Below are 26,379 nucleotides of genomic sequence, written 5' to 3' on the forward strand. Positions count from 1 at the left end.
CCCAAATTCAGGAACTTGAATCTAACAAATCTAACAAAACATAACAGCAAAGACACAGTGACTGGGGAGCTGTACAAAAGATGAAAGGTGGGCACCAGGCAGTGGCACAATGGGTTAAGCGCACACAGCATGAAGCACAAGGGCTGGTGTAAGAATCCCAGTTCAAGTCCCCAGCTCCCCACCTGCAGTGAGGTAGCTACCACAGGCAGTGAAGCAGGTCTTGCAGGTGTCTATCTTTCTCTCCTCCTCCTCTCTTAATTTCTCTCCGTCCTATCAAACAATGACAACAATAATAATAACTGTTGGTATGCATGAGACCCCTTCTGTTTCATTTGGTTTAAATCCCCCCTGCTTAACACTATTCTATTTACATAACCACTTCATTCTATTTACATAACCACTGTTAACAAGTTCCACCCTCCCTCCAGGGCATTTGTGGTTCAGTGATAGGATTCTCGCCTGCTCTGCCCCCTCTTTGTCACACTCTGATTTTCACCAGTCACTTTTCTCTCCACCCTCTCTATGTCACATCCTGTTTCCACCCTACTTCGCAAGTATATATAAAGACAGCATTGTGAGTTTTACAGTACCTTTAGTTTAGCTCAGCTCGGCTTAGATTGCGCTGCGTCCTGCATGAATAAAGAGATACTGCCTACAGCTCAACCATGAGTCCCTGGTCGTCTGTTACCCGCCCATGAAGCCAGCCCATTGAAAACAACATAACCTGTCGAAAACAACAAATAACAACAGCAATGATAAACAACAAGGGCAACAAAAGGGGAAAAAATAGCCTCCAGGAGCAGTGGATTTGTAGTGCAGGCACCAAACCCCAGTGATAATCCTGGAGGCAAAAAAAAAAAAGAAAAAAAGAAAAAGAGTGTAAAAGAAAGAAAGTTCTATGAGAAATATCTAAAAATAATCAGTGTTGAGTCACCTCTGAACCGGACAATGCTATTTTAACCAACAGTACTGATTAAGTATCAAGGAACAGAATGGGGTGCCCAGACCACTCATTTTACACCTGAATAAAATCCTAGCCTGGAAAGATAAGGGGGACAGTCCAAAGTCACACTTTAGTGGGAGAAGGTTTAGAACTGGAATATGGGACTTTCCTGATGCCCTGTTCCGTGTGTGTACTATAAGTGTTGAATCGAATCCCAATTCTCAAGACACCTGTGATCACCAGCTACTGGGGAGGGGACAGCAGGAGGGGGCAGGAAAGACAGAAGCCCCCCCCCCCCCAGAGGCCATGCCCCTTGTCCTAGGCCAATGCTGCAGCAGCCGCCCTGGACAAAAAGCAGCAGGTCTTTGACAAGATGCTGGCCAAATGGCAGCAGAAGTGCAAGGAGCTGCAGGTGGAGGTGGACAGCTCGCTGAAGGAGTGTTGCATGTACATGACCAAGAGCTTCAAGATAAAGACCGCCTGCGAGGAGTCCCTGGAGCACCGGAATCCGTGAAGGAGAACAAGACCCTGCAGGGTGAGTCTGCGGCCAGTCTGGGGGAGGCACAACTAGAAGGCTCTTCCCTTTCTCCCTCCTGGACAAACTATGGCATTGAGCACACAGTAAACAGACAGTAGGCGCTCAGTAAATCTTTGCTGCCTAGCTGGTGAGCACTTGGGCACTCGGCTATGTAATTCAGACAGGTGGGCTACTTCACCTTTCTGTGAGCTGATTCCTGGTCTTTGTCATGGTCTAAGGACAATAAATAACAAAATATATCAAGTCACTCAGGAGAGTTTCTGGCACAAATGAACACCATTAGATTTTATGAATTAAGTCCTTGCAGCTATCAAATATAAACCAATAAACATATGTTTTAAATATAGGTTTCTTTATTAAATATAATTTATTTTTTTCAAGGTTTTTTATTTATGTATTCATGAGAAAGATAGGAGGAGAAAGAGAAAGAAACAGACATCACACTGGTACACATGGTGCTGGGGACTGAACTCTGGACATTAAGCTTGAGATACCAATGCTTTATCCACTGCACCACCTCTCACACCAAAAAAAATGTATTTTACCTTTTTAATTTATTTTTATTATCTTTATTTACTTATTGGATAGCCGCAACTAGAAATTGAGAGGGAAGGGGGTGTTAGAGAGGGAGAGAGACAGAGAGACACCTGCAGCACTGCTTCACCACTCATGAAGCTTTCCCCCACAGGTGGAGACTGGGGCTCAAACCTGAGTCCTTGCACACTGTAACATGTGCACTCAACCGGGTGCACCACCACCCGGCGCCTTATATAATTTGTTAAGAGGAGAAAAAGGGAGAGAGAAAACCACAGTGTCATTCTGGCACATGGAATATCAGGGATAAAACCTGGGACTTCATGCTTCCAAGTTCAGTGCTATATTCACTGTACCATCTTCCTGGCTCTGTATGTGTTTCTTAACTATAGGCTCAAATTTTATTCTGCTGGGCATTACTTGAAAAAGGTTGGCCATCTGGAGATGGCAAAATAGCTAACTTGAGTAGTGTACTGCTTTGCCATGTACTCAACTCAGGTTCCTGCCTGGCCCTCACACAACATTGAAGGAAGCTTCAGTGGTGATCTCTCTCCCCTCCTCCCTCACTCTATATTTAAAAAAGAAGAAGAATGTTGGCAGTCTGTTGAAGATAACTTTGACATAGAGAAGTCCGGCTATATTGTTTTTGTGGTAGGCACACAGTTCTAACCACAAGCTCTGTTGTGCAAGAGATTTTTTTTTTAATTTTGAAGAATTGTTTTAGGCTCTCTGTTCTGCTGAGTGGCAGAAAGTAAATCTCACTCCACACAGTGCTTCCTCAATAATCTGGGTCACCCCACTCTGCTCTCCCTCTAGCATTGTCCTAGTGGCTCATGTAGGGTCACGAGACTAGAGCAGGTGGTCCTGGTTGTTCCAGACCCACCCAAGTCCTAAAATCCCCCAAGGGAGCTGTCGGCTTAGAAGAGATCATCTTTAGAGCTAAGCATTAGAGGTGTGAGGGTTCTGCTTTGCTAATCTAAAATAATAAATATTGATGGATGTGGTCATAAAGCTGAAGCAGCTGAAGTTTCTGAGTTTCTGGAGTTTCTGAGAGGAAGGGAAGTTGGGGTGAGGAGGCAGGGAGGGTGGGATGATGATGAGGCGCTGCTGAAGGCTCCTGCTCTTCCCACCCAGGTTCTAGTACAGGGGCAACTCCCAGGTAACTTGGAGTCAGAGTGGAGGAATATGCACCTCCTCTGGCAGGGGAGGCCCAGGTGGGAAGAAATCTTATGAAGTAGCCGTGAGGCAACATCAGTGCAGAACGTCCCAGAAGGGGGCTGGGTGGTGGCACACCTGATTGATTGCACATGTTGTAATATATAAGGACCTGGGTTCAAGCCCCTAGTCCCCATCTGCAGGAGGAAAGCTTCACAAGTGGTAAAGTAGTGCTGCAGGTGTCTCTCTGTCTCTCTCCCTCTCTATATCCCCCTTCCTCTTGATTTCAGGCTGTCTCTATCAAATAAATAAAGATAATTTTAAAAAATTAAAAACCAAACAAACAAAAAGACAGAATGTCCCCAAAATAGTCACTGTGTGCAGGGACAGATGAAGAGAAGCCACAAGGGCCACAGGTATGATGGCAGCACAACAGACACCAACAGCTGGGACTCAGATGGTGTCGCAGTACTCTCCGAATACCCTTTATACTTACAGACCCAGGCAGGGGGGACCTTTAGAGACTCCTCTAAACTCAAGAAAAATGGAGATGGAAAGGGGAAAATCAACACGACTGCAAGCTGAGACTTACGGTGGGTCCTCAGGAGTCCCTCGGGGTGGGCAACAGAGATGACTGCTGCCTGAGGAAGACCAGAAGGGCTCTAATTGTCCCACTGGTGTCCACATGCACTTGACTTTGAGATGTAGTGAGGGGTCCGTTGCCATGGGACTGACAGCCCAAAGGCTCCAAAGCCTCTCTGTGCTTGTTCATTCTTCTCTGGGCCTCAGCCTGTCATCTTTAAAAAGAGGAGCTTGGGAGCTGGGCGGTAGCGCAGCAGGTTAAGCACAGGTGGCACAAAGTGCAAGGACCAGCATAAGGATCCCAGTTCAATTCCCCGGCTCCCCCACCTGCAGGGGGGTCGCTTCACAGGCGGTGAAGCAGGTCTACAGGTGTCTCTCTTTCTCTCCTCTTCTCTGTCTTCCCCTCCTCTCTCCACTTCTCTCTGTCCTATCCAACAACGATGACATCAATAACAACAGCAATAACTACAACAACAATAAAAAACAAGGGCAACAAAAGGGACAATAAATAAATATATAAGGTTTTTAAAAATTTTTTAAGTATTTATTTAATTTTTATATTTATTTATTTAATTTTTTACTATTTCTTTATTCCGGTCCTTGCACTTTGCACAGCAGGTTAAGCACAGGTGGCACAAAGTGCAAGGACCAGCATAAGGATCCCAGTTCAAGCCCCGACTCCCCACCTATAGGGGAGTCACTTCACAAGCAGTGAAGCAGGTCTGCAGGTGTCTATCTTTCTCTCCCCCTCTGTCTTCCCCTCCTCTCTCCATTTCTCTCTGTCCTATCTAACAACGATGACATTAATAATAACAACAATAAAAAACAACAAGGGCAACAAAAGGGAAAAATAAATATTAAAAAAATAAAAATTTTAATTTTTTTTAAATGGACCAACAACCTGAATAGATATTTCTTTTAAAAATGGATAAGAGCCAGCAAAACCTAGATAGTGCAACTGCTTTGCCATACATAAAACCCAGGTTCAAGCCCCACTATGTTGGAGAAAGCTTTGGCATTATGGTATCTGTCAGTCTGTCTGTCTGTCTATCTCCTTTCTTAAAAAGTTGACCTGCAGCAATGAAGCCCCAATGATGACAAAAAAAAAAATGTACGAATGGCCAATAAGCACAAGCAAAGATTCTCAGTATCACCAGACATCCAGGGAAATCAAATACAACTGGCAATGAGATTTCCCATTAGGCTACCATTTTTAAAAAGTAGTACCAAGAATGTTGAGAAATCAGGGGCCCGACTATTCACCTAATTCAGCCACAGAGAGTCTTTTCAGGCCTTCAGGATGGAATCCAGAACTCAAGACCGGCACTCCAAGAGTCCAAACAACCAAACCCCCTCTGAGAAGTATCTGTGCCTCCTGTGAGGAAAAATGCTCAGATGTGGAGGAGAAAGCAAAGGATGAAAAATGGTCTGAAACCAAGACAGAGAAGGAGAATTCTCCAGAAAAGGAGCAGAAAGGCACAGACAGTTTGACTTGGCTGTCAGATTCAGAAAGCAGCTGTGATGAACAGAGTCCCAAAAAGTGGAGAAACCGCTCCTGGAATTGCACCCCCAAAACAACAGGGACCTCTCCAGCAGAAGGACACAATGAACACACCTCAAATACCAGGAAAAGAAAGACTCCAGATGGTGACCATGAGAGCCACAAATATACCAGATGAGACCTCTGCAAACCCAAGAGAAGGTTGACTGGACACAGGCAGAAGTCCCAAACCCTCAGGCCTGAAGCCTCCCAGCCACCTCCCCTGAGAAAAAGCCTGGTGTCTTCACTGTGATTCATGTCAGAAGCCACCTATGAGATACTGACACAGTTGCCTTGGGAGGGTCAGGGCATGCTGGCCCAGCTGCAGGCTCCCCTGTGGACCCCAGTGCACAGCTGCTATGCCATGGCCTCCCAGGCAGCCTATGCCATCCCTGCAGAGGGCTGGCTCCTGCCTGTGGCCTGTTCAGCAGAGCCCATCCTGGATGGCAGAGGAGAGCAGCAGCTCTCTGAGAAGAGTTCCAAGGATGTGAGGGCAACCAGGTCATGACATCTCAAACACTGTTGCTGACCAGTGTTCATTTGGCTGCTCTGGCTGGCTAGGCAGGTCCCCATCCCCCTCACTACTCCATGTGAAGCAGCTTGTTCATTCAAAGAGGATAAACTTTTCCAACTGGAAGCAGATCTGCCTTCCTTTGACTGTCTATGAGTACCTGTGCTTGCCTGCTAGGACCTCCAAGCAAGCTCTCCTGGTCTAGAAGAGAACTGCCCCCCACCCCAGAACCTTGAAGCTGAGGTGCCAGGGCTTGCAGAAGATGGCACACAATAGATCCCCCTCTACAGCACTATGGCATTCAACTCTGGGAGCACAAGCCAGCCTGCTGTTCCTCACTCAGAAGACCCACAGGCCTGTGACACAATAAGAGACTTGAGGGTGGTCTCAGGAAGAAAATAAATTTGGACTCATGATGAGGAGTTCGGCTACCAGGGCACCAAGTTGATGCTTTTGTGTGGTGACTTTGAAAGTGGCAGCAAGCAGGTACAGCATATCAGGAGATCAAACAAAAGCAGGTTGTTGGACATCCATGCCCATGAATTCCTCACACTTGTGACTGCAAGCATTTTTACTCCCTCTTAGAAATGGAGGCTGAAGGTTTACCTTCTCTCCACTCCACACCTCTGATGGAAATCTAGAGCGTTCCACAGCCAAGGGACTAGAGCTCTGCATTTCCTTCCTTTAAATTGTCTGCTGAATAAATTATGTCACTTGTAGTATTTTCATTGACCTTACACTATTTTTATAGTGAAATCTATAAAATGCTTAGTGTTTGGTGTATTTATCTAAATCTCTCAGACTTTAATAGTTTATTAGATATCACTAAATTCTGTTTTGTATTAAACTGTTTGAAGTCAAATCATTGTCCAGGATTTGCATTATGTGACTTTCCTGTTCATACACTTATCTGTATTTTGTACCATGGCATGTCATGTATGTAATTTACATTTTATGTAATAAATTTAAATTCTAGTAAAAAAAAGAAATCAGGGGCCCTTGTACACTGTTGATGGGAAGATAAAATGGTACAGTTGTTATGTAGACCAGTGTAGAGGTTCCTCTAAAGCTGCAGAGGAGAACTATCATATGATCTAGCAACTCCAATTCTGCACATACTCCCAAGAGAACTGAAAGAAGGGTCTCAAAGAGGTATTTGTACAGCCACATTCACAACAGCTCAATGTTTACAGCTAAGATGTGGAAACCACCTGAAGTCCAATGATACATGAGTGAGCAAACAAAGTATGGTACATATACAATGGAATACATTTGGTCTTTTTAAAGGAAGGACATCCTGACACATGGTATAACATTATGCTAAGTAAAGTAAGTTGGTCACAAAAAAAAAAAAAAAGACAAGTACTGGGTCCAGGAGGTGATGCACACCTGGTAGAGTGCACGCATTATAATACACAAGGGTACAAGCCCCTGGTGCCCACCTGCTGGGGGGAAGTTTCACAAACAGTGAAATAGTGCTACAGGTGTCTCTCCCTCACTTCCCTCTCAGTTTTTTTAACTCTATACTAAACAAATAAGTATATTAGTAAAAAGACAAATATTATATAATTCAGTATGTACATGAAGCAGTTGTTCTTTTAGCTTTTATTGTACTAATGATTCCACAGAGATACATATAGACCAAACCACATATGAAGTGTTTATAATAGTAAGAATTGTCAATACAAAAAGTAGAAGGGAAGGTGCACAGTGGTACACTGGGTTAAGTACACATAGTACAATGTGCAAGGAAGGACCTGTGCAAGGATCCCTGTTCCAGCCCCCAGCTCTCCACCTGCAGGGGGGTCACTTCACAAGCAGTGAAGTGTTGGGTAGTATGCCACCTCCCCCTGGCTTCTGCTTAACCATATGCCTATATAGGGATTTACTGAACCCATTCAAAGCTTTGGTCTATTTACATAAATCACTTTTACATTTACATAAAGCACTCCCTCCAGGGCATTGGTGGTTCAGTGATAGGATTCTCGCCTGTTCCGCCCCCTCCTTGTCACACTCTGATTTTCACCAGTCACTTTTCTCTCCACCCTCTCTATATCACATAATGTTTCCACCCTACTTGGAGAGTATAAAAACAGCTGCTCTTCTGATTAAAGACACTTGGAAATTGCTTTCCAGCTCCGAGAGTTCCAGAGTGTATCTCCTGCAAAGTTGGTACGGCAAGAGTTCCTGATCCCTCTCCCACGCAGCAGCCTAGATCGGCTCCAGTTGAGTTCTCTCCAACCCAGAGAGCACTAGCTCGGGAAGAAGTACCCTCAGGCTATCCCGGCAGTGAAGCAGGTCTACAGTGTCTGTTTCTCTCTACCTCTCTATCTCCCCTTCCCTCTCAATTTCTTTCCATCCTATCCAATAAAAACAGAATAAAAAAATTGTCGCCAGGAGCAGTGGATTCGTAGTGCAGGCACCGAGCCCAAGTGATAACCTGGGTGGGGGGTGTGCCTGGTTAACCACACGTATTACCACATGCAAGGACCCAGTTCAAGCCCCCGCACCCCACCTGCAGGTGGAATGTTTCATGAGCAGTGAAGCATGTCTGTAGGTATTCATCTTTCTCCACTCCTCCCTATCTCCCCTCTCCTCTCAACTTTTCTCTATCCTGTCACATAAAATTGAAAGAAAAAAAATGACAAAAAATAATGGCCACTGGGAGCAGTGGATTTATACTGCAGGTACTGAGCCCCAGGGATAACCCTGGAGGCAAAAATAAGTAAATAAATAAATAAAGCAAAAAGTAGAATGGTAGTAAATAGGGGTCAAGGAAAGGAAAAAATGGGGAGTCACTACTTAATGGATATATGGTTTCAGTTAACTGGAGTCCTTGAAGATACCAGGTCAGTGGTATTGGTAGCACAGCATTATAAAAATATTTTGGCATCATTGAACCATCTACTTAAAGATGGCTAAAATGGTGGGGCCTAGGGGGTTGGGCGGTAGTGCAGTGGGTTAAGCCCACATGGCACAAAGCACAAGGACCAGCGTAAGGATCCCGGTTCAAGCCCCCAGCTCCCCACCTGCAGGGGAGTCGCTTCACAGGTGGTGAAGCAGGTCTGTCTTTCTCTCCCCCTCTCTGTCTTCCCCTCCTCTCTCGAGTTCTCTCTGTCCTATTCAACAACAACAATAATAACCACAACAAGGCTACAACAACAAGGGCAACAAAAGGGGGAAAAAATGGCCTCCAGGAGCAGTGGATTCATGGTGCAGGCACTGAGCCCAAGCAATAACCCTGGAGGAAAAAAATAAAATAAAATAAAATGGTGGTTTTTATGTTATGTGTATCTCCTCTCATGAAAAATGCAGTAAGAACAATTATTTCATCTAATAGATGAGGATGACAAGAGCATGTTCATCACTTCCCTAGAATGTGGTGATGGTTGAGTGCAATTATATATACGGGGGCATGGTATAACCTTCAAAGTCACACTGATTCATTCCTGTTTACATTCATGTAAACAATTGTTACAGGAGAGAACTGATTTGTTGAGAGTTCCAAGGAGCGATGGATGTAGGAATTTATTTATTTATTTTAGAGTTTTTTATTATTTATTTATTTCCTTTTGTTGCCCTTGTTGTTTTATTGTTGTTGTTATTTATGTCGTCGTTGTTGGATAGGACAGAGAGAAAAGGGGGAGACAGAGAGGGGGAGAGAAACATAGACACCTAAAGACCTGCTTCACCGTCTGTGAAGTGATTCCCTTGCAGGTGGGGAGCCAGGGGCTTGAACTGGGATCCTCATGCCAGTCCTTGCGCTATGCACCACGTGCGCTTAACCTGCCGTGCTACCACCCGACTCCCGGAATTTATTTATTCAGTGTCCAGTGTTGTGAGAAATGTCTGGACTTGTTACTAGGTTCTAGTTTACAGAGTAATGGTTTGTTGTGATTCTGAAAAGATCAACATATTTGGGACTGTCCACGCTGGCTCTCTCCCTCATCAGGCTGCCTGAAATCCTCACACGCTGCCAAGTGGAAAGTTTATACTACCTGCACAGCCCCTCCTGAGAGGCTTGTAAGCAGAACCACAGGAGAAGTCAAATGCTGGGTCTTGAAGCTCCATACACATTGTAGGATTAGGCTGTCAATTTCTGCAGAGGTCAGCCAGGATTTGGGAACTGCACTCAACTTCCCCTCAACAATACTAAGGGCTCTGATCCACAAACAGGAATGTATTGCCAGTTTTTAGATCTTCTTTTATTTTTCTCTTAAATCAAAATGAATCATGATTTTATTTGCTTCTAGTATGTCACTGCACCATCACTCTGAATACAGTTCAACATTCTGCAAATCTAGCTATGTGCCTGCACACAGTATGTTCTCAGAGGTGGAGCAGGGGTGAACAAACACATTTGGGGTCGCATGTATGTGTCTTGATGATATCTTATCTTATCTTCCTATAAAAGATTAATACAGGGCTGAGCAGTGAGGCACAGATTGAGTGCATGTTACAATGCACAAGGACCCAGGTTCAAGCCCCCGGTCCCTACCTGTAGGGGGAGGCTTCAAAAATGGTGAAGCAGGGAGTCGGGCAGTAGCGCAGCGGGTTAAGTGCAGGTGGTGCAAAGTGCGTAAGGATCCCAGTTCGAGGCCCCGGCTCCCCACCTGTAGGGGAAATCCCTTCACAGGCGGTGAAGCAGGTCTGCAGGTGTCTATCTTTCTCTCCCCCTCTCTGTCTTCCCCTACTCTCTCCATTTCTCTCTGTCCTATCCAACAACAACAACATCAATAATAACTACAACAATAAAAAACAAGGACAACAAAAGGGAATAAATAAATAAATATTTAAAAAATCAAAAATGGTGAAGCAGTGTTGCAGGTTATGGGGCTCTCTCTCTCTCTCTTTCTCTCTCTGTCTTCCCCTTCCCTCTTGATTCTTCTGTCTCTGATAAGCACTGCACCAGTGGAGCTATGATTTTTGTCTCTGTCCAATAAATAAGTTAATACTTTAAAAGGAGATTAGTACAGCTTATAAAAGGGCTGTATGGAATGTTTACTGTGCTGACTACAGGGTAATTAATATCTATTAAATGTAGTAAATTAATGACTCTTGAAATTAATCTTGAAGAGAGATATAAAGCCTACCTGTACAGCAAAAGGTTATGTGTTATGTTGTAAACACCAGGAACCTTAGCATCTGGGTTTGAAGCCTGACTCCATGGTGGGCTATGCACATGGATTTTGGATCATCATGGAGTCTCAGTTTTCTTACAAATTTTCTTTTGCATATTAAATGAAACAAGGTCACTAAAGCACATGTGAAACACTGGTCCTCCATTCCTTTTCCCAAACCATCATGCTCTCAGACAAATGCTTTAAATGGAGGCATTTTATTTAACGTCACAAGACGGCATACTCACCCTGATGCTCAGAGACACCTTATCTAGGGAGGGTCAGCATAGACTGAACAGTGAGCTCAGTGGACCAAGGCCTTTTCTGCTTGGTCTTGCAGGAAGAACCACCAGCAGGCTATCGAGTCCTTGCAGGCCAGCCTGAAGGCAGAGGCCAAGGGCCGGGCAGAGGCACTTCGGCTCAAGAAGGAAATGGAGACAGACCTGAATGAGATGGAAATCCAGCTGGATCACGCCAACAAGAACAACAGAGAGCTTGTGAAGACACTGAAAAGTCTGCAGCAGCAAATCAAGGTAATCACTTGGGAAGAGGAAGAACTAATTACAAAGCAAGCAGGATTACATTACAGAGAGCTAACTTCATGTAGCCAGGATAAATGCATGAGAGCAAAAACATGGGTGGCTGCAGCCCGAGGAGCAGGAGACCTGGGAACTGTACAGATGAGAGGCCCTAATGAACTAAGTTCAAATCCTGAACCACTGGAAAGAGAGAAGAAAGGATGAAACAGGAAGTAGAGCCTGTCTTGATTTTTTTTTTCCAAAACTCATTTTTTTACTTTTAAATAATCTCAGGCATAGAAAATAGCATAGCGAAAGGAGACTTCTGGAGGCGGAGCTACGAGCAGCAGATCGCTTTCTCTCCTCTCCTCTCCTCTCCTCTCCTCTCCTCTCCTCTCCTCTCCCGGATCAACTAGGAATACCAAAGGAGACCACCCGGACCAAAACAAGATAGGACTAGAATGACCACAGGAACCCAGTAAATCACCCATGAGTACAAACACGTGTGGCTGGTGACAGGAGAGAGGGGCCTAAGGAGAGATTAAGTGACTGCTAACAGTTAAACAGTTTATCAGTTGAGACACCACCTCCAGTCTGCTCCACCAACAAGGGGACAGCTGAAGGGAGGAGAGGACTCCCCAGAGACTCACCAAGTGCAACTCTGAGTCTCCATTGCTACTACCCTCAGAATCTGGAGCAGCAACAGGGAGGGACACCAGGGGACAGAGATCTAACCAGGAAACTCAGGAGAAGACCTATACCTCGGTGGCATAGCTGAGGGGCTGTGAAAGTCTCTTTGCATAACCACTGGATTATCTCTGCCACACCCTGCTTTATCTCTTGGTCAGGAGTCAGTGATTAAGCTAAGAAGCCTATTGATAGTTTAAAATCCCTCAGGCTCCCTAGCCTACAGGGAAGAAAAAAAAAGAGGCTTTTACACCACTGAGCTCCAACTCAGGGATTGAAAAAACTGTTAACTTCCACCACGGTAAACCCTTTAATTAAATTACTTAGACACAAGTCAATCCAGGCAATAGTGATCAATAATTTGAAAAGTACTGATAAAGGGAACTCATAACATAATATATAAAATGGTTAAAACAACAAGAAAAAATATTGGAGACTCGAACCAGGACAAGAGTCCAGCTAAAAGTCCTCCAGAGGGTGAAGCACAAAACAACGAGTTCAACATCCAAACATTAGCTAAGGAAATAATAACAGGAGTAAAGAATTTGAAAAAATTGTAATCAGAAATGCAGGAACAACAAATGAGAATATGGAAGAAAATACTAATTACCTCATGGTTATTAGAGAGCTGAAAGCTGAAATCGCTGAGCTAAGAAGGCAACTAGCTGAACAAGCTAAAACAGTATCAGAGCAGGGCAACAAAATAGATGAACTCCAGAAAGCAGTAGAGGGCAGAGAGAATAGAATCTATGAGGCTGAAGACAGAATTAGCAAGATTGAGGATGAATTAGAGACAACTAAAAAAGAAGTAAGAGATCTCAAAAAGAGATTAAGAGATGCTGAAAACAACAACAGAGTCCTATGGGATGACTTCAAAAGAAACAATATACGCATTATTGGCTTGCCAGAGGAAGAAAGAGAAGGAGAGGAAGAAAGCATTCTCCAGGCCATAATAGCTGAAAATTTCTCTAGTCTAGACAACACCAAAGACATAAAGATTCAAGAAGCCCAGAGGGTCCCAAACAGAATTAACCAAGACCTAAAGACACCAAGACATGTCATACTTAGAATGGAAAGGAATAAGGATAAAGAAAGGATCCTCAAGGCTGCAAGAGAAAAACAAAGAGTCACCTACAAAGGAAAACCCGTAAGATTAGCAGCAGACTTCTCCATACAAACACTACAGGCCAGAAGAGAATGGCAAGATATCTATCGAGTGCTCAATGAGAAAGGCTTTCAGCCAAGAATACTATATCCTGCTAGACTGTCATTCAGACTAGATGGAAGCATCAAAACCTTCTCAGACAAGCAACAGTTGAAGGAAGCAACCATCACCAAGCCTGCCCTGAAAGAAGTTCTGAAAGGTCTCCTATAAACAACCAGACCACCACAAATAGGACATACATCGAAACACTCTAAAACTCTACAAGAATGGCGTTAAAATATCTTCACTCTTTGATATCAATAAATGTCAATGGCCTGAATTCACCTATTAAAAGACACAGAGTAGGAAGATGGATCAGAAAACACAACCCAACAATATGTTGTCTACAGGAAACTCACCTAACTCAACAAGACAAACACAGACTTAAAGTGAAAGGATGGAAAACTATCATACAAGCCAATGGCCCACAAAAAAGGGCAGGAACAGCTATTCTCATATCTGACATGATAGACTTGAAAATAGATAAGATTAAAAAAGATAGGAATGGACACTACTTAATGCTCAGAGGATCAGTCAATCAAGAGGACTTAACAATTATTAACATCTATGCACCCAATGAGAAGCCATCTAAATACATCAAACTTCTACTGAAAGAGCTATAGCAATATATTAACAGTAACACAATCATAGTAGGGGACTTCAACACCCCACTATCTCAACTTGACAGATCATCCAGGAAGAAAATCAGTAAAGACATAAGGGAGCTAAATGAAGAGATAGATAAACTACAACTATTGGACATTTTCAGAGTCATTCATCCCAAGAAACTGGAATACACATTTTACTCAAATCCACAGGGATCATTCTCAAGGATAGACCATATGTTAGGCCACAAAGACAGCATCAGCCAATTCAAGAGCACTGAAATCATCCCAAGCATCTTCTCAGACCACAGTGGAATTAAACTAACACTTAACAATCAACAGAAGATTAGTAACAGTGCCAAAATGTGGAAGCTCAACAGTACACTTCTTAACAACTTCTGGGTCAAAGAGGAAATCAAGGAAGAAATCAAAATGTTTCAAGAGTTCAATGAAAATAAAGACACAAGCTATCAAAATATTTGGGACACAGCTAAAGCAGTCCTAAGAGGGAAGTTCATAGCTATACAAGCACACATTAGGAAACAAGAAAAAGCACAAATAAACAGCCTGATTGCACATCTTAAAGACCTAGAAGAAGAACAACAAAGGAATCCTAAAGCAACCAGAAGGACAGAAATCACTAAAGTTAGGGCAGAAATAAATAACATTGAGAATAGGAAAACCATACAAAAAATCAATGAAAGTAAATGTTGGTTCTTCGAAAGAGTAAACAAAATCGACAAACCTTTAGCCAGACTCATAAAACAAAAAAGGAAGAAGACCCAAATAAATCGGATAGTAAATAAAAGAGGAGATATCACAACAGACACTGCAGAAATTCAACATATCATGCAAGGCTTCTATGAACAACTATATGCCACCAAGCTAGAGAACCTGGAAGAAATGAATGATTTCCTAGATACCTACCAACTTCCAAAACTAAGTAAACAGGAAGTGGATAACATGAACAGGCCCATCACAGCTAATGAAATTGAAACAGTTATAAAAAAATCTTCCCAAAAATAAAAGTCATGGACCAGATGGTTTTACAAATGAATTCTACAAAACTTTCAAAGAAGAACTAATACCTCTACTTTTAAAAGTCTTCCAGAAGATTGAAGACACTGGAATACTCCCTGCCAGCTTCTATGAAGCCAACATCACCCTGATACCAAAAAGCAGACAGGGACACAACCAAAAAAGAAAACTACAGACCCATATCTCTGATGAACATAGATGCAAAAATATTGAACAAAATTCTAGCCAACCGGATACAGCAGTATATTAAGAAGATTGTTCATCATGACCAAGTGGGGTTTATCCCAGGCATGCAAGATTGGTTTAATATACGTAAATCAATCAATGTGATCCACCACATCAACAAAAGCAAGACCAAAAACCACATGGCCATATCAATAGATGCAGAGAAAGCCTTTGACAAACTACAACATCCCTTTATGATCAAAACACTACAAAACATGGGAATAGATGGAAAATTCCTGAAGATAGTGGAGTCTATATATAGCAAACCTACAGCCAACATCATACTCAATGGTGAAAAACTGGAAGCATTTCCACTCAGATCAGGTACTAGACAGGGCTGCCCACTATCACCATTACTATTCAACATAGTGTTGGAAGTTCTTGCCATAGCAATCAGGCAGGAGCAAGGAATTAAAGGGATACAGATTGGAAGAGAAGAAGTCAAACTCTCCTTATTTGCAGATGACATGATAGTATACATGGAAAAACCTAAGGAATCCAGCAAGAAGCTTTTGGAAATCATCAGGCAATACAGTAAGGTGTCAGGCTATAAAATTAACATCCAAAAGTCAGTGGCATTCCTCTATGCAAACACTAAGTTAGAAGAAATTGAAATCCAGAAATCAGTTCCTTTTTCTATAGCAACAAAAACAATAAAATATCTAGGAGTAAACCTAACCAAAGAAGTGAAAGACTTGTATACTGAAAATTATGAGTCACTACTCAAAGAAATTGAAAAAGACACAAAGAAGTGGAAAGATATTCCATGTTCATGGGTTGGAAGAATTAACATCATCAAAATGAATACATTACCCAGAGCCATCTACAAATTTAATGCTATCCCCATCAAGATCCCAAGCACATTTTTTAGGAGAATAGAAAAAATGCTACAAATCTTTATCTGGAACCAGAAAAGACCTAGAATTGCCAAAACAATCTTGAGAAAAAAAGAACAGAACCAGAGGCATCACACTCCCAGATCTCAAACTGTATTATAGGGCCATTGTCATCAAAACTGCTTGGTACTGGAACATGAACAGACACACTGACCAGTGGAATAGAATTGAGAGCCCAGAAATGAGGCCCCACAATTGAATCTTTGACAAAGGGGCCCAGACTATTACATGGGGAAAGCAGAGTCTCTTCAACAAATGGTGTTGGAAACAATGGGTTGAAACATGCAGAAGAATGAAACTGAATCACTGTATTTCACCAAATACAAAAGTAAATTCCAAGTGGATCAAGGACTTGGATGTTAGACCAGAAACTATCAGATACTTAGAGGAAAATATTGGAAGAACTTTTTTCCACATAAATTTTAAAGACATTTTCAATGAAACGAATCCAATTACAAGGAAGACTAAGGCAAGTATAAACCTGTGGGACTACATCAAATTAAAAAGCTTCTGCACAGCAAAAGAAACCACTACCCAAACCAAGAGACCCCTCACAGAATGGGAGAAGATCTTTACATGCCATACATCAGATAAGAGTTTAATAACCAACATATATAAAGAGCTTGCCAGACTCAACAACAAGACAACAAATAACCCCATCCAAAAATGGGGGGAGGACTTGGACAGAATATTCACCACAGAAGAGATCCAAAAGGCAGAGAAACACATGAAAAAATGCTCCAAGTCTCTGATTGTCAGAGAAATGCAAATCAAGACAACAGTTAGATATCACTTCACTCCTGTGAGAATGTCATACATCAGAAAAGGTAACAGCAGCAAATGCTGGAGAGGGTGTGGGGTCAAAGGAACCCTCTGGCACTGCTGGTGGGATTGTAAATTGGTCCAACCTCTGTGGAGAACAGTCTGGAGAACTCTCAAAAGGCTAGAAATGGATCTACCCTATGACCCTGCAATTCCCCTCCTGGGGATATATCCTAAGGAACACAACACATCCATCCAAAAAGATCTGTGTACACATATGTTCTTGGCAGCACAATTTGTAATAGCCAAAACCTGGAAGCAACCCAGGTGTCCAACAACAGATGAGTGGCTAAGCAAGTTGTGGTATATATACACAATGGAATACTACTCAGCTGTAAAAAATGGTGACTTCACCATTTTCAGCCGATCTTGGATGGACCTTGAAAAAATCATGTTGAGTGAAATAAGTCAGAAACAGAAGGATGAATATGGGATGATCTCACTCTCAGGCTGAAGTTGAAAAACAAGATTAGAAAAGAAAACACAAGTCGAACCTGAAATGGAATTGGAGTATTACACCAAAGTAAAAGACTCTGGGGTGGGTGGGGAGAATACAGGCCCATGAAAGATGATGAATGACATAGTGGGGGTTGTATTGTTAAATGGGAATCTGGGGAATGTTATGCATGTACAAACTATTGTATTTACTGTTGAATGTAAAGCATTAATTCCCCAATAAAGAAATAAATTATTAAAAAAAAAAGAAAAAGAAAAAGAAAAAGAAAATAGCATAGCAAACATCCATCACCACCAGTCATAATAAGGAGTAATCACAAATAGAGCTAACACGCCTGCTATTGTCCTCTATCAAAAAGCTGGTCCTGAAGTATATTTTCAACTTGTTTATGGATGCCTGCTCTATCTGGGCTCCAGATGAATTCCTCGAAATGTGACAATGGGCAAACATCCCAGCAAATAGATAACAAGCAACACACAAATAAAACTGCATTATTGGGGGAGTCGGGCAGTAGCGCAGCAGCGCAGTGGGTTAAGCATAGGTGGTGCAAAGCGCAAGGACCATTGTAAGGATCCTGGTTTGAGCCCCGGCTCCCTACCTTCAGGGGAGTCACTTCACAAGCGGTGAAGCAGGTCTGTAGGTGTCTATCTTTCTCTCCTCCTTTCCGTCTTCCCCTCCTCTCTCCATTTCTCTCTGTCCTATCCAACAACGACGACAACAATAAAAAACAAGGGCAACAAAAGGAAATAAATAAATAAATATTTTTTTTTATATTGCAGTATTAGAGATGCTATGGATAAATAAGGAGAGAGGAGAAGGGAGATGGGGATTAGACAGGAGCAGGGCTTGAAACTGTTAAAGATCATTGGAGAAAACCTCCTTCAGGAGGCCCTGCAGAAGACACCAGCTGCCCCATCATCAGGAAATGCCTGCCTGACCTCATGCTGACTGCCCAGAGACAAGTCTCTACCGGGCCCCTGGTCCCATGGCCTTCAGTAGATTATGAACAATTCCCAGAGGGCAGATCTATGCCTTGTTCTCATCCTCCACAGCTCCTTCCTAAGCCTTGCCCATGAAGGTCACAGTGCTCTCAGGCCTGCCAGGGTTCAGGAGACAGGCTCAGGCCAGATCCTCTTGCCTCTCTTCTGCCCCCCAGGACCTGCAAGTCCAGATGGATGAGGATGCCCAGCAGCATGAAGAGCTGCGGGAGCAGTACAAACTGCAGCAGCGGCGCCTGAGCCTGCTGCAGACGGAGCTGGAGGAGGTGTACTCTGCCCGTGAGGGCATCGAGCGCTCCCACAACCTGCTGGAGCAAGAGGTGGTGGAGATCACGGAGCAGCACAATGAGATCAACATCCAGGTGGGCACCGTGCGTGCTCATGTGGAACCAGACATTCACCAGTGTGGTGCCTCAACACTCGCGTGGGCAGTGGCCCTGCTAGGGTATCCTCGGAGCTCGTCTACAAGCCTTATTATTATTATTAAAGATGTAGTTACTGGGACCATGGTGTGGTGCACCTGGTTACATGCATGTTACAATGCATATGAGGGCCCAAGTTCAAGCCCCTGGTCCCCACTTGCAGAGTGAAAGTTTTATGAATGGTAAAGCAGGGCAGCAGGTGTCTCTTTTTCTCTCTTTTAATACTTGTTTATTTGGTAGGACAGAGGGAAATTGAAAGAGGAGAGGGAGATAGGGAGAAAGAAAGAAACACCTACAGACCTGCTTCACCACTAGTGACGCTTCCCCTCTGCAGGTGGATACTGGGGGCTTGAACCCGGATTCTTGCACATTGTTCATACACACTCAGCCAGGTGTGCCACTACCTAGCCCTGTCTCTCCCTGTCTATCCCCCTTCCCTCTCAATTTCTCTGTCCTATCAACCAAATAAGTGAATTAAAAAATAATAAGATGTATTTACTTATGAGAGAGGGGGAGAGCTGGTTGGTAGTGCAGTGGGTTAAGTACACATGGTGCATAGCGCAAGGACCAGAGTAAGTATCCTGGTTCGAGCCCCTGGTTCCCTACCTGTAGGAGGGTCACTTTATAAGCAGTGAAGCAGGTCTGCAGATGTCTATTTTTCTCTCCTCTCTCTGTCTTCCCCTCCTCTATTTCTCTCTGTCCTATCCAACAACAACAACAGCAATGGCAACAATAACAGCAACAAGGGCAACAAAATGGGAAAAATGGCCTCCAGAAGCAGTGGCTTCATGGTGCAGGCACCAAGCCCCAGCAATAAGCCTGGAGGCCAAAAAAAAAAAAAAAAAAAGAGAGAGAGAGAGAGAGAAAGAGAGAACTAGAACATCACTCACACATGTGATGCTAGGGATTGAACCTGGGACCTCATGTTTGAGAGTCCAACACTTTGCCCACAGTGCCACCATTATCACTGTGTAAAAACCTGTAACACAAACTGCTCTATCTCAGCCCCTTCTCAGGGACAGCACAGTTGTGCTCACTACATCCACATTGCTGTGCAGGGGTTTCAAAGATAAACTCGTAGACTCTGCTCTGCAGATTCTGATCCGGCTGATGCTGGAATCTCAGAAATGTGAACTTTCAAAAACTCCCTGGGAGATTCTAGTTTAGACCTTTCTAAGGACCTCTGTCACCCAAAAGTATGGCTGAGGATAGAACTTCACAACTGGAAGGGACCTAGAATATCCCACCATCTGACATACATTAATTTTATAACAGAAAAAACTGCCATCCAGAGAGATGGGTGGCTTATTCACATCAACAGGTGCCTTCCCCCGCCCCACTGCCAGTGGTAACACTAGCACTTCTTGTTCAGTGCTGTCCAGTACTGGCTAGTCCTTACTCATGTCTCATGAGAACTCACCCAAAGAAAACGATTTCCTGAGACATATAAACACTACAACCCCTTGTCAAAGATAGGAAAACTAAAGCCTGGAGATAAGGAATTTATTCATGTAGTACCAGGACATGAACCTGGGTTTCTCCAGCTCTGTGACCAAGATTGCTCCAGAGCTGCCACTGTGTCCAGCTCTAAATGGTGTCATTCCCGGGTCCTCGTGATGCAGATTCTGCTCTAAGACCAGAGGGAGAATGCTGTGGGAGGCCCTCACCCCAAGCTGGGGCTCAGCACAATTTCCAGTTGAGGGTTCTGACAAGTGTGTCCAGGAGAGGGCCATCTTCTTCCCCAGACTGTGCAGACCTCTGGCTCATGGCAAGGTCCTTGATCCCTCCTTGAACCAAAGCTTCCTCGTGGTCAAGTGGAAGCTGAAGTCCGATGTTCAGCATATCTCCAATGAGCATGAAGAGCTCATTAGTGAGTTCTGCTCTGCTGACAAGTGGGCCAAGAAGGCCATGACAGATGTAAATGCACGGACTGCCTGCTGCGGGGAAGTTGGGGTGTCTGTGCTCCCCAAGTCACACCTCAAGGCTACCCTAGGTGGGAAACTCAAGTGGGAAGCAAGTGCTTACTGAAAGGTAAGGAGCTTGGGAACCTCCAGGTCTTACTTGGTGCCGTGCCCGCGGAGTGTGGCTCTGTGCCTGGTGCACATGAGTGTCGGTAGATGAAGGTAGATGTGGGGGGGCAGGGTTGTCAGATGATATGGCATCGGGACTGGATGCAGATCTATGTCTCCAAGCCCCAGGTCCTATGCTCTCCCCTCACAGGGGGGCAACAAACAGCAGAGCCCTGGGGCCAGGAGACCTGACCATGAGTGTGTGAGCCTCTCCCAACTTTCCACGTGGGGGACACAGGAGTGCGGGGTCCTCCATCCACCGAGGCCTGGCAGCAACAGAAGCTTCCTGTTGGCTGCTGGCTCCCCAGTTACCTCAGAAGGGCCCTCCATGGTCAAAACTGCTACAAGGCTGGATGGTCCCTGCCCAGCTCATGCCCTTCCCCTCTCCCATAGGCCGCCTGCATGGCAGAAGAGCTCAGGCAGGAGCAGGACCACTGCATGCACCTGGAGAAGATCAAGAACTATGAGATCACCATCAAAGACTTGCAGGCCAAGATGGAAGAGGCCAAACAGCTGGTTCTCAAAGGAGGGAAACGCATGATCATGAAGCTGGAAGCCAGGGTGAAGGCGAAGCGGAGCTGAGCCAGGAGGCAGACTGGGAGGTGTGGGCGGGAGGGGCTGTGTGCCTGGCGCCAAGAACATGCCTAGAGTGTGATGAGGAACCAGGTTATGCAGGTAGGTGCTAGGAGAGAGGCGCTGGAGACAGCAAGTCTGACCAATTTATACAAAGGTCTCCTCTTTGCTTCCTCATTTCTCCTGTCCCCTTTCCCACCAGAATGTTCTCAATCCTTAATATTCCTTCTGTATTCCTCTTCCCAACATTATTCCCTTCTTCTTGTGTACTAAAAACAACAGGTTGGGGTAGACAGCACAATGGTGACACAAACACTCTCATGCCTGAGGCTCCAAAGTCCCAGGTTCAATCCCCAGCACCACCATCAGTCAGAGCTGAGCAGCACTGGGGGGGGGGGGGGGAGGACACATAGTTACATCTAAGACAGAAATACAAGGGTTCTAGAGAAAATAAGATAGTCTTTTTCTCATGGAATGTTATGGCTGGAAGGGAGTTCAGTCACCTTGTCCCACCTCTGCTTCCCCCACTTCCCAGAGGAGATAACTTGAGGTTCAGGGAAAGTCACCCCCTAGCAAGGACAGCATGACCTGTGGGAAGCAGAGCCCACCTGTCCTCCTGTCCTGGGCTCCCCTGTTCCCTGGTGGGCAGGAAGCAGACATTGTAGCCACGAGGCCACTGAGCTCTGAGGTTCAAACACAACCCCCACCCTCTCCTCCACTCCCAGATCAAGGAGCTTGAGACAGAGCTAGACGGTGAGCAGAAACAGCACATGGAGACGGTGAAGATGCTGCGTAAGAACGAGCACCACCTCAAAGAGCTAGTCTTCCAGACGGAGGAGGACCACAAGACCAACCAGCGCATGCAGGAGCTGGTGGAAAAGCTGCAGAAAAAGCTCAGTGTACAAGCGGCAGATCAAGGAGGCGGTGAATGCTCCTGCTGTAGGCCCAATCCTCCCTCCCCAGTACCTTGACCAGAACCAACTTCAGGGGAGGAATTGAGTGTTGTCCAAAAGACCACTCCCATGGGCCTCGTGTCCAGGGCATTCTGCCCTTGCTGCTGTGGAGGGGGGAGTTGAGTGGATGCTATACACCAGAAATAAGAATAAATGAAGATATCCCCTGGGATCACCTAGAGAGCTCAAGGCTGTGTGGGGTAATACCAGGGCAGGACTTGGCCGCCTTGCCTGCTCCCTCAGCCCTTGAGGGGCTATGGCGGGATGACCCATCCATCCTGTCACTGGGACCTTCCCTTCTTTGAGTCTCTCAATGATATTGCTGGTTCAGTTCACAGGTGAGGAAGCAGGACAGAGAGGGGTGTTCATGTTGCATTAGTGGCTTCAAGTCTGGTGCCCCACAACCTCACCCCTCCACCCCAAAGACTCAAGATATTTAACACTACAGGTCAGTTCCTGTTGCCAGTTCTGATACTGAGACTCTCCTGCTCATTTTCTGTTTATTCATTTGTTTCTGGAGGAAACAAACCCAAAAGGGGGGGGGGGATAGTCTTTTCATAACTCTCTCCTAAGATTGAATCCATCTACCCATGAACCCAGTGTCTTCCCCTAAAGGCCAAGCTTACAGTAAACATGGTTCTAACCAAAATGACAGTGTGATTCCAACTGGGAAAATGAGGGACTGGAAAATGTGTGTCAGGGTTGAGAAAATGCTGAATCCACATCTTCCAGTGCAGAACAGGGACACACACACACACACACACTAAAGCCACAAATTACAAGAAGTGCATTTAGAAATAAGGGCCTGGCAGCCAGACAGTGGCATACCTGGTTAAGCAGTGTTCAAGGACCTGGGTTCAAGCTTCTGGTCCCCATCTGCAGGGGGAAAGCTTCATGAGTGGTAAAGCAGGGCTGCAAGTATCTGTCTCTCTCCCTTTCTATCTCCCCCTCCCCTCTCAACTTCTCTCTGTCTCTATTCAATAATAAATAAAAACAAATAAAATGTAAAAAAAAAAAAAAAAGTAATAGGGGCATGAAAGGCCAAAAGATTCAGCTCAATGTGTTGAGAGCAGCTATCCCCAGTGAGCTGGAGGGCCTTCCCTACCTGGATACTGTTCTGCCTCACAGAAAAAATCAGACTCTCTTAGATGTTCGTGTACAACCACTAATAGGGCACATTTAACCAGGACAAGCCGGGCTTGCTGCCTGTCCCTGCTATGCCTCTGTTACAGGAAGAGCAGGCCAATCAGATGCTGGCTCGCTACAGGAAGACGGTGCATGAGCTGGATGATGCTGAGGAGCATGGCAGAGACTGCGCTCAACAAGCTGCGCACTAGGCACTGCGTGGCTGGCAAAGGCATCACCTCCGCCAGGCATCACCTGGAGATCATCCAGGTGTCCAAGACAGGCTCTGCCAAAACCCTGTCTGAGGAGTGAGGCCTCTGGGCTCCTGGCCACACCTGGTAAGTGTGACTGTCACTCTCCGTGCCTGTGACAGCTCCACACTCCCCTTCCCTGCTCCTTTCTGGCTGCCACCTGATCTCGTGCAGCAGGAAGTCCCAAACTCCCCGTCCCACTAGTAGCAACAGTCCCTTCTAGATTCTCAAAGACCTTGGGCAAGGTACCGCACACCTGTATCACAGATGCTGGTGGTTCTGATGCCCTGCCATCTGAAAGCATGCTCCATGCCTGGTGCCACTGACACTAGATCCACAGTTAAGTGCTAAGGACATGCTTGTGCTCATTGGAAAACCACAGGTACATATGCAAGTTTATAGGAAGGGTGGCCTCGCCTCTCACACCCCCACAATATCTTTCCTCCTGGAATTCATCAATACCAGTCGACGGTAGGTTCAGAACCAACTGGGGGTAATAACAAGAAGACAAATTCACAAAAGTCAAAATGCTCTTTTTATTAGGCTATGCTTCTAGATGGCAGACTTATGGGGGGGTCTGTAATGGGAACCCTCAACTTTACCCCAGAAGTAAAAGTGGCTACAGGCCTGGATAGGAAGGCCCAGAATTCACTGACCCTGCAGGGAGACCCAAAAGACACATGGGTTCATCAGGGCCTTCATGCCAACACAGGATAAACCACTCCTCTTCCCATGCTGGGCAACCAGAGAAAGACGAAGAGGGGACAGGGGACATTTTTCTAGAGCAGTTTCCAAAATGTTGTTCCCTGTGCCAGCAGAATTACTGGTGCCATCTGGGAGGCTGTTTGAAGTGCAAATAGGCCTGGCTCCAGGTCTGTTGAATCAGAAGGAGGTAGGTGGCACCAGTATCTGTAATTAAACAGCCCTCAGATGATTCAGGTGTATGATCAAATTTGATAACCAACACTGTAACAGAAACTGCCTCTTAAACACAGAACCAGAGAACAGAGGTTTTGCTTGAGAGCCATTCACATGGGAAATATTTTTTACTCCTATATTCATCCTATGGGGGTAAGTGTATCTGTTTGTCAGGTGAAAAGAATGAGCTCAGAGTTTGCAACTTGTCATTCAAGGCTCCTGCTATGGAAAGGCAGGTGTTTGTCCTGATTACTGTAGAGATGAGGAAGGCTATTCTCTAGGACTGAGACAACTCAAGATCGAAGACTTAGTGAGACTTCAAGGGTCAGGGAGCTGCAGCCTCTAAGTCAGTGTCTGACACCCACAGATTCTGGAGACCCTGGTAAGGTGTTCAAACATCTGGCTGAATCAGCCCTTGGTGGGAGTAGGTGGGCTGATCACTTGTAGCTCATCTCAGGACTCATCTCAGGGTCCACTTGGTTTTTAGCCAAAAATGACAACGCCATTGACCTTTGGATTCAAGTTGAGACTTTACCATTTGTTTAGGGAGGAAACAAAAAAAGGTGACACAGACTCTTTCCTTTAAAAAAAAAAAAGATTAATTCAGAAAGCTAAATAAGTCAGAGGCATACCTCTATCTGGGTGAGTCCTGTGATTAAAGTGGAATCATCTCCTTTCAGGTAAAAACCAGATAGGGGTCTCTTCTGTTGGCAGCGTTATTCCGAAGGCTTCCCTGAGCACCCACCCAGGCTTAGCCTCTGGGAGTTAAACTCCTCGTAAAGCAGATCCCCTGCCTGCTGGCTATTTATTCCTGGTGTCTACTGGCCCAAGTCCATTGCTTTGTCAATGGATCCTGCCTCACTGTCAGTGGCACCAGGAGTTGGTGAAGCTGAGACCTCAGCGTCGACTGGCCTCATTTTGACCCATCCTTGCTCTTTTATTCCATTTCCCCTTGTTGATCAGTCTATGGTTGAGTTGACATATCATCAGTGGACACAAGATGTCTTAAGTGATTTTATTCCCTGAAGACAAAAACAGAACACACTTCGTAGCCTCAGGAGAAACCACAGGCAGACATACTCACATGCTAAGGGATCACACTCAGGTTCTCTTAGAAAGTCACACAGAATGAGTTGCGGATGGCTCAGTGGTATCTCTTAGTGAAGAAAGTTTGTGCAGAAACAACTCGGACATCTTGGAGCACTGTCTTCCTAGCAAGGACAAAGATGTCAGAACTTGCAATCCTGGGCCACATGGATTTTTCTCTCATTTCTTTCAGGCTGATACAGATCTCAACAGCAGACCATTGAGAAGGAAAATATGTAGGAATGGAACTCTGAGCCTATCCTGACAATGTTTACTATGCAAAGCAATGTGCAAGTTAGAAAGAGACAGGTGCTGAAGAATAAGCATGACTGTGGGGGAAGAGCGGCTTTGGGGATGTAAACACTCAGCCACTAGAGGAGTTAAAATTAGTGTGGGTTCTCTAAGACTGCATCAAGCTGTATAAGCACTAAATGACGATGACAGTCTGCTTTAGTTGGGGTCCTACATGTTCATGTCAAAGACAGAACATGTAATGTCTGTGTGGCCTGAATACTTTCTCTAAGATGAGGCCTCGTGTGGACAATTTTAAGCCTTGTCCCAAAATGCAGCTTAAATAAAAAGAACTTGAGGACTTACTGATGGGAAATT

The 26,379-nt window shown here is 44.8% G+C and overlaps 1 protein-coding gene across 1 annotated transcript in view; it reads left to right on the forward strand.

Annotated features, from left to right (window-relative positions):
- Positions 1-26,117, forward strand: part of LOC103125499 (myosin-16-like) — a 74,435-nt gene extending 48,318 nt beyond the window's left edge. Inside the window, 12 exon segments of the mRNA XM_060172311.1 lie at positions 1,266-1,443; positions 1,446-1,478; positions 5,556-5,793; positions 11,264-11,456; positions 18,532-18,735; positions 20,569-20,712; positions 21,258-21,425; positions 22,163-22,332; positions 22,334-22,361; positions 23,623-23,690; positions 23,692-23,853; positions 25,964-26,117. Of these exon segments, the coding sequence (XP_060028294.1) occupies positions 1,266-1,443; positions 1,446-1,478; positions 5,556-5,793; positions 11,264-11,456; positions 18,532-18,735; positions 20,569-20,712; positions 21,258-21,425; positions 22,163-22,332; positions 22,334-22,361; positions 23,623-23,690; positions 23,692-23,827 (1,560 nt within the window). The 3' untranslated portion in view covers positions 23,828-23,853; positions 25,964-26,117.
- Positions 26,118-26,379: the final 262 nt, after the last annotated feature.

This window comes from Erinaceus europaeus, chromosome 15, assembly GCF_950295315.1.
Source record: "Erinaceus europaeus chromosome 15, mEriEur2.1, whole genome shotgun sequence".
NCBI classification, from domain to species: domain Eukaryota; kingdom Metazoa; phylum Chordata; class Mammalia; order Eulipotyphla; family Erinaceidae; genus Erinaceus; species Erinaceus europaeus.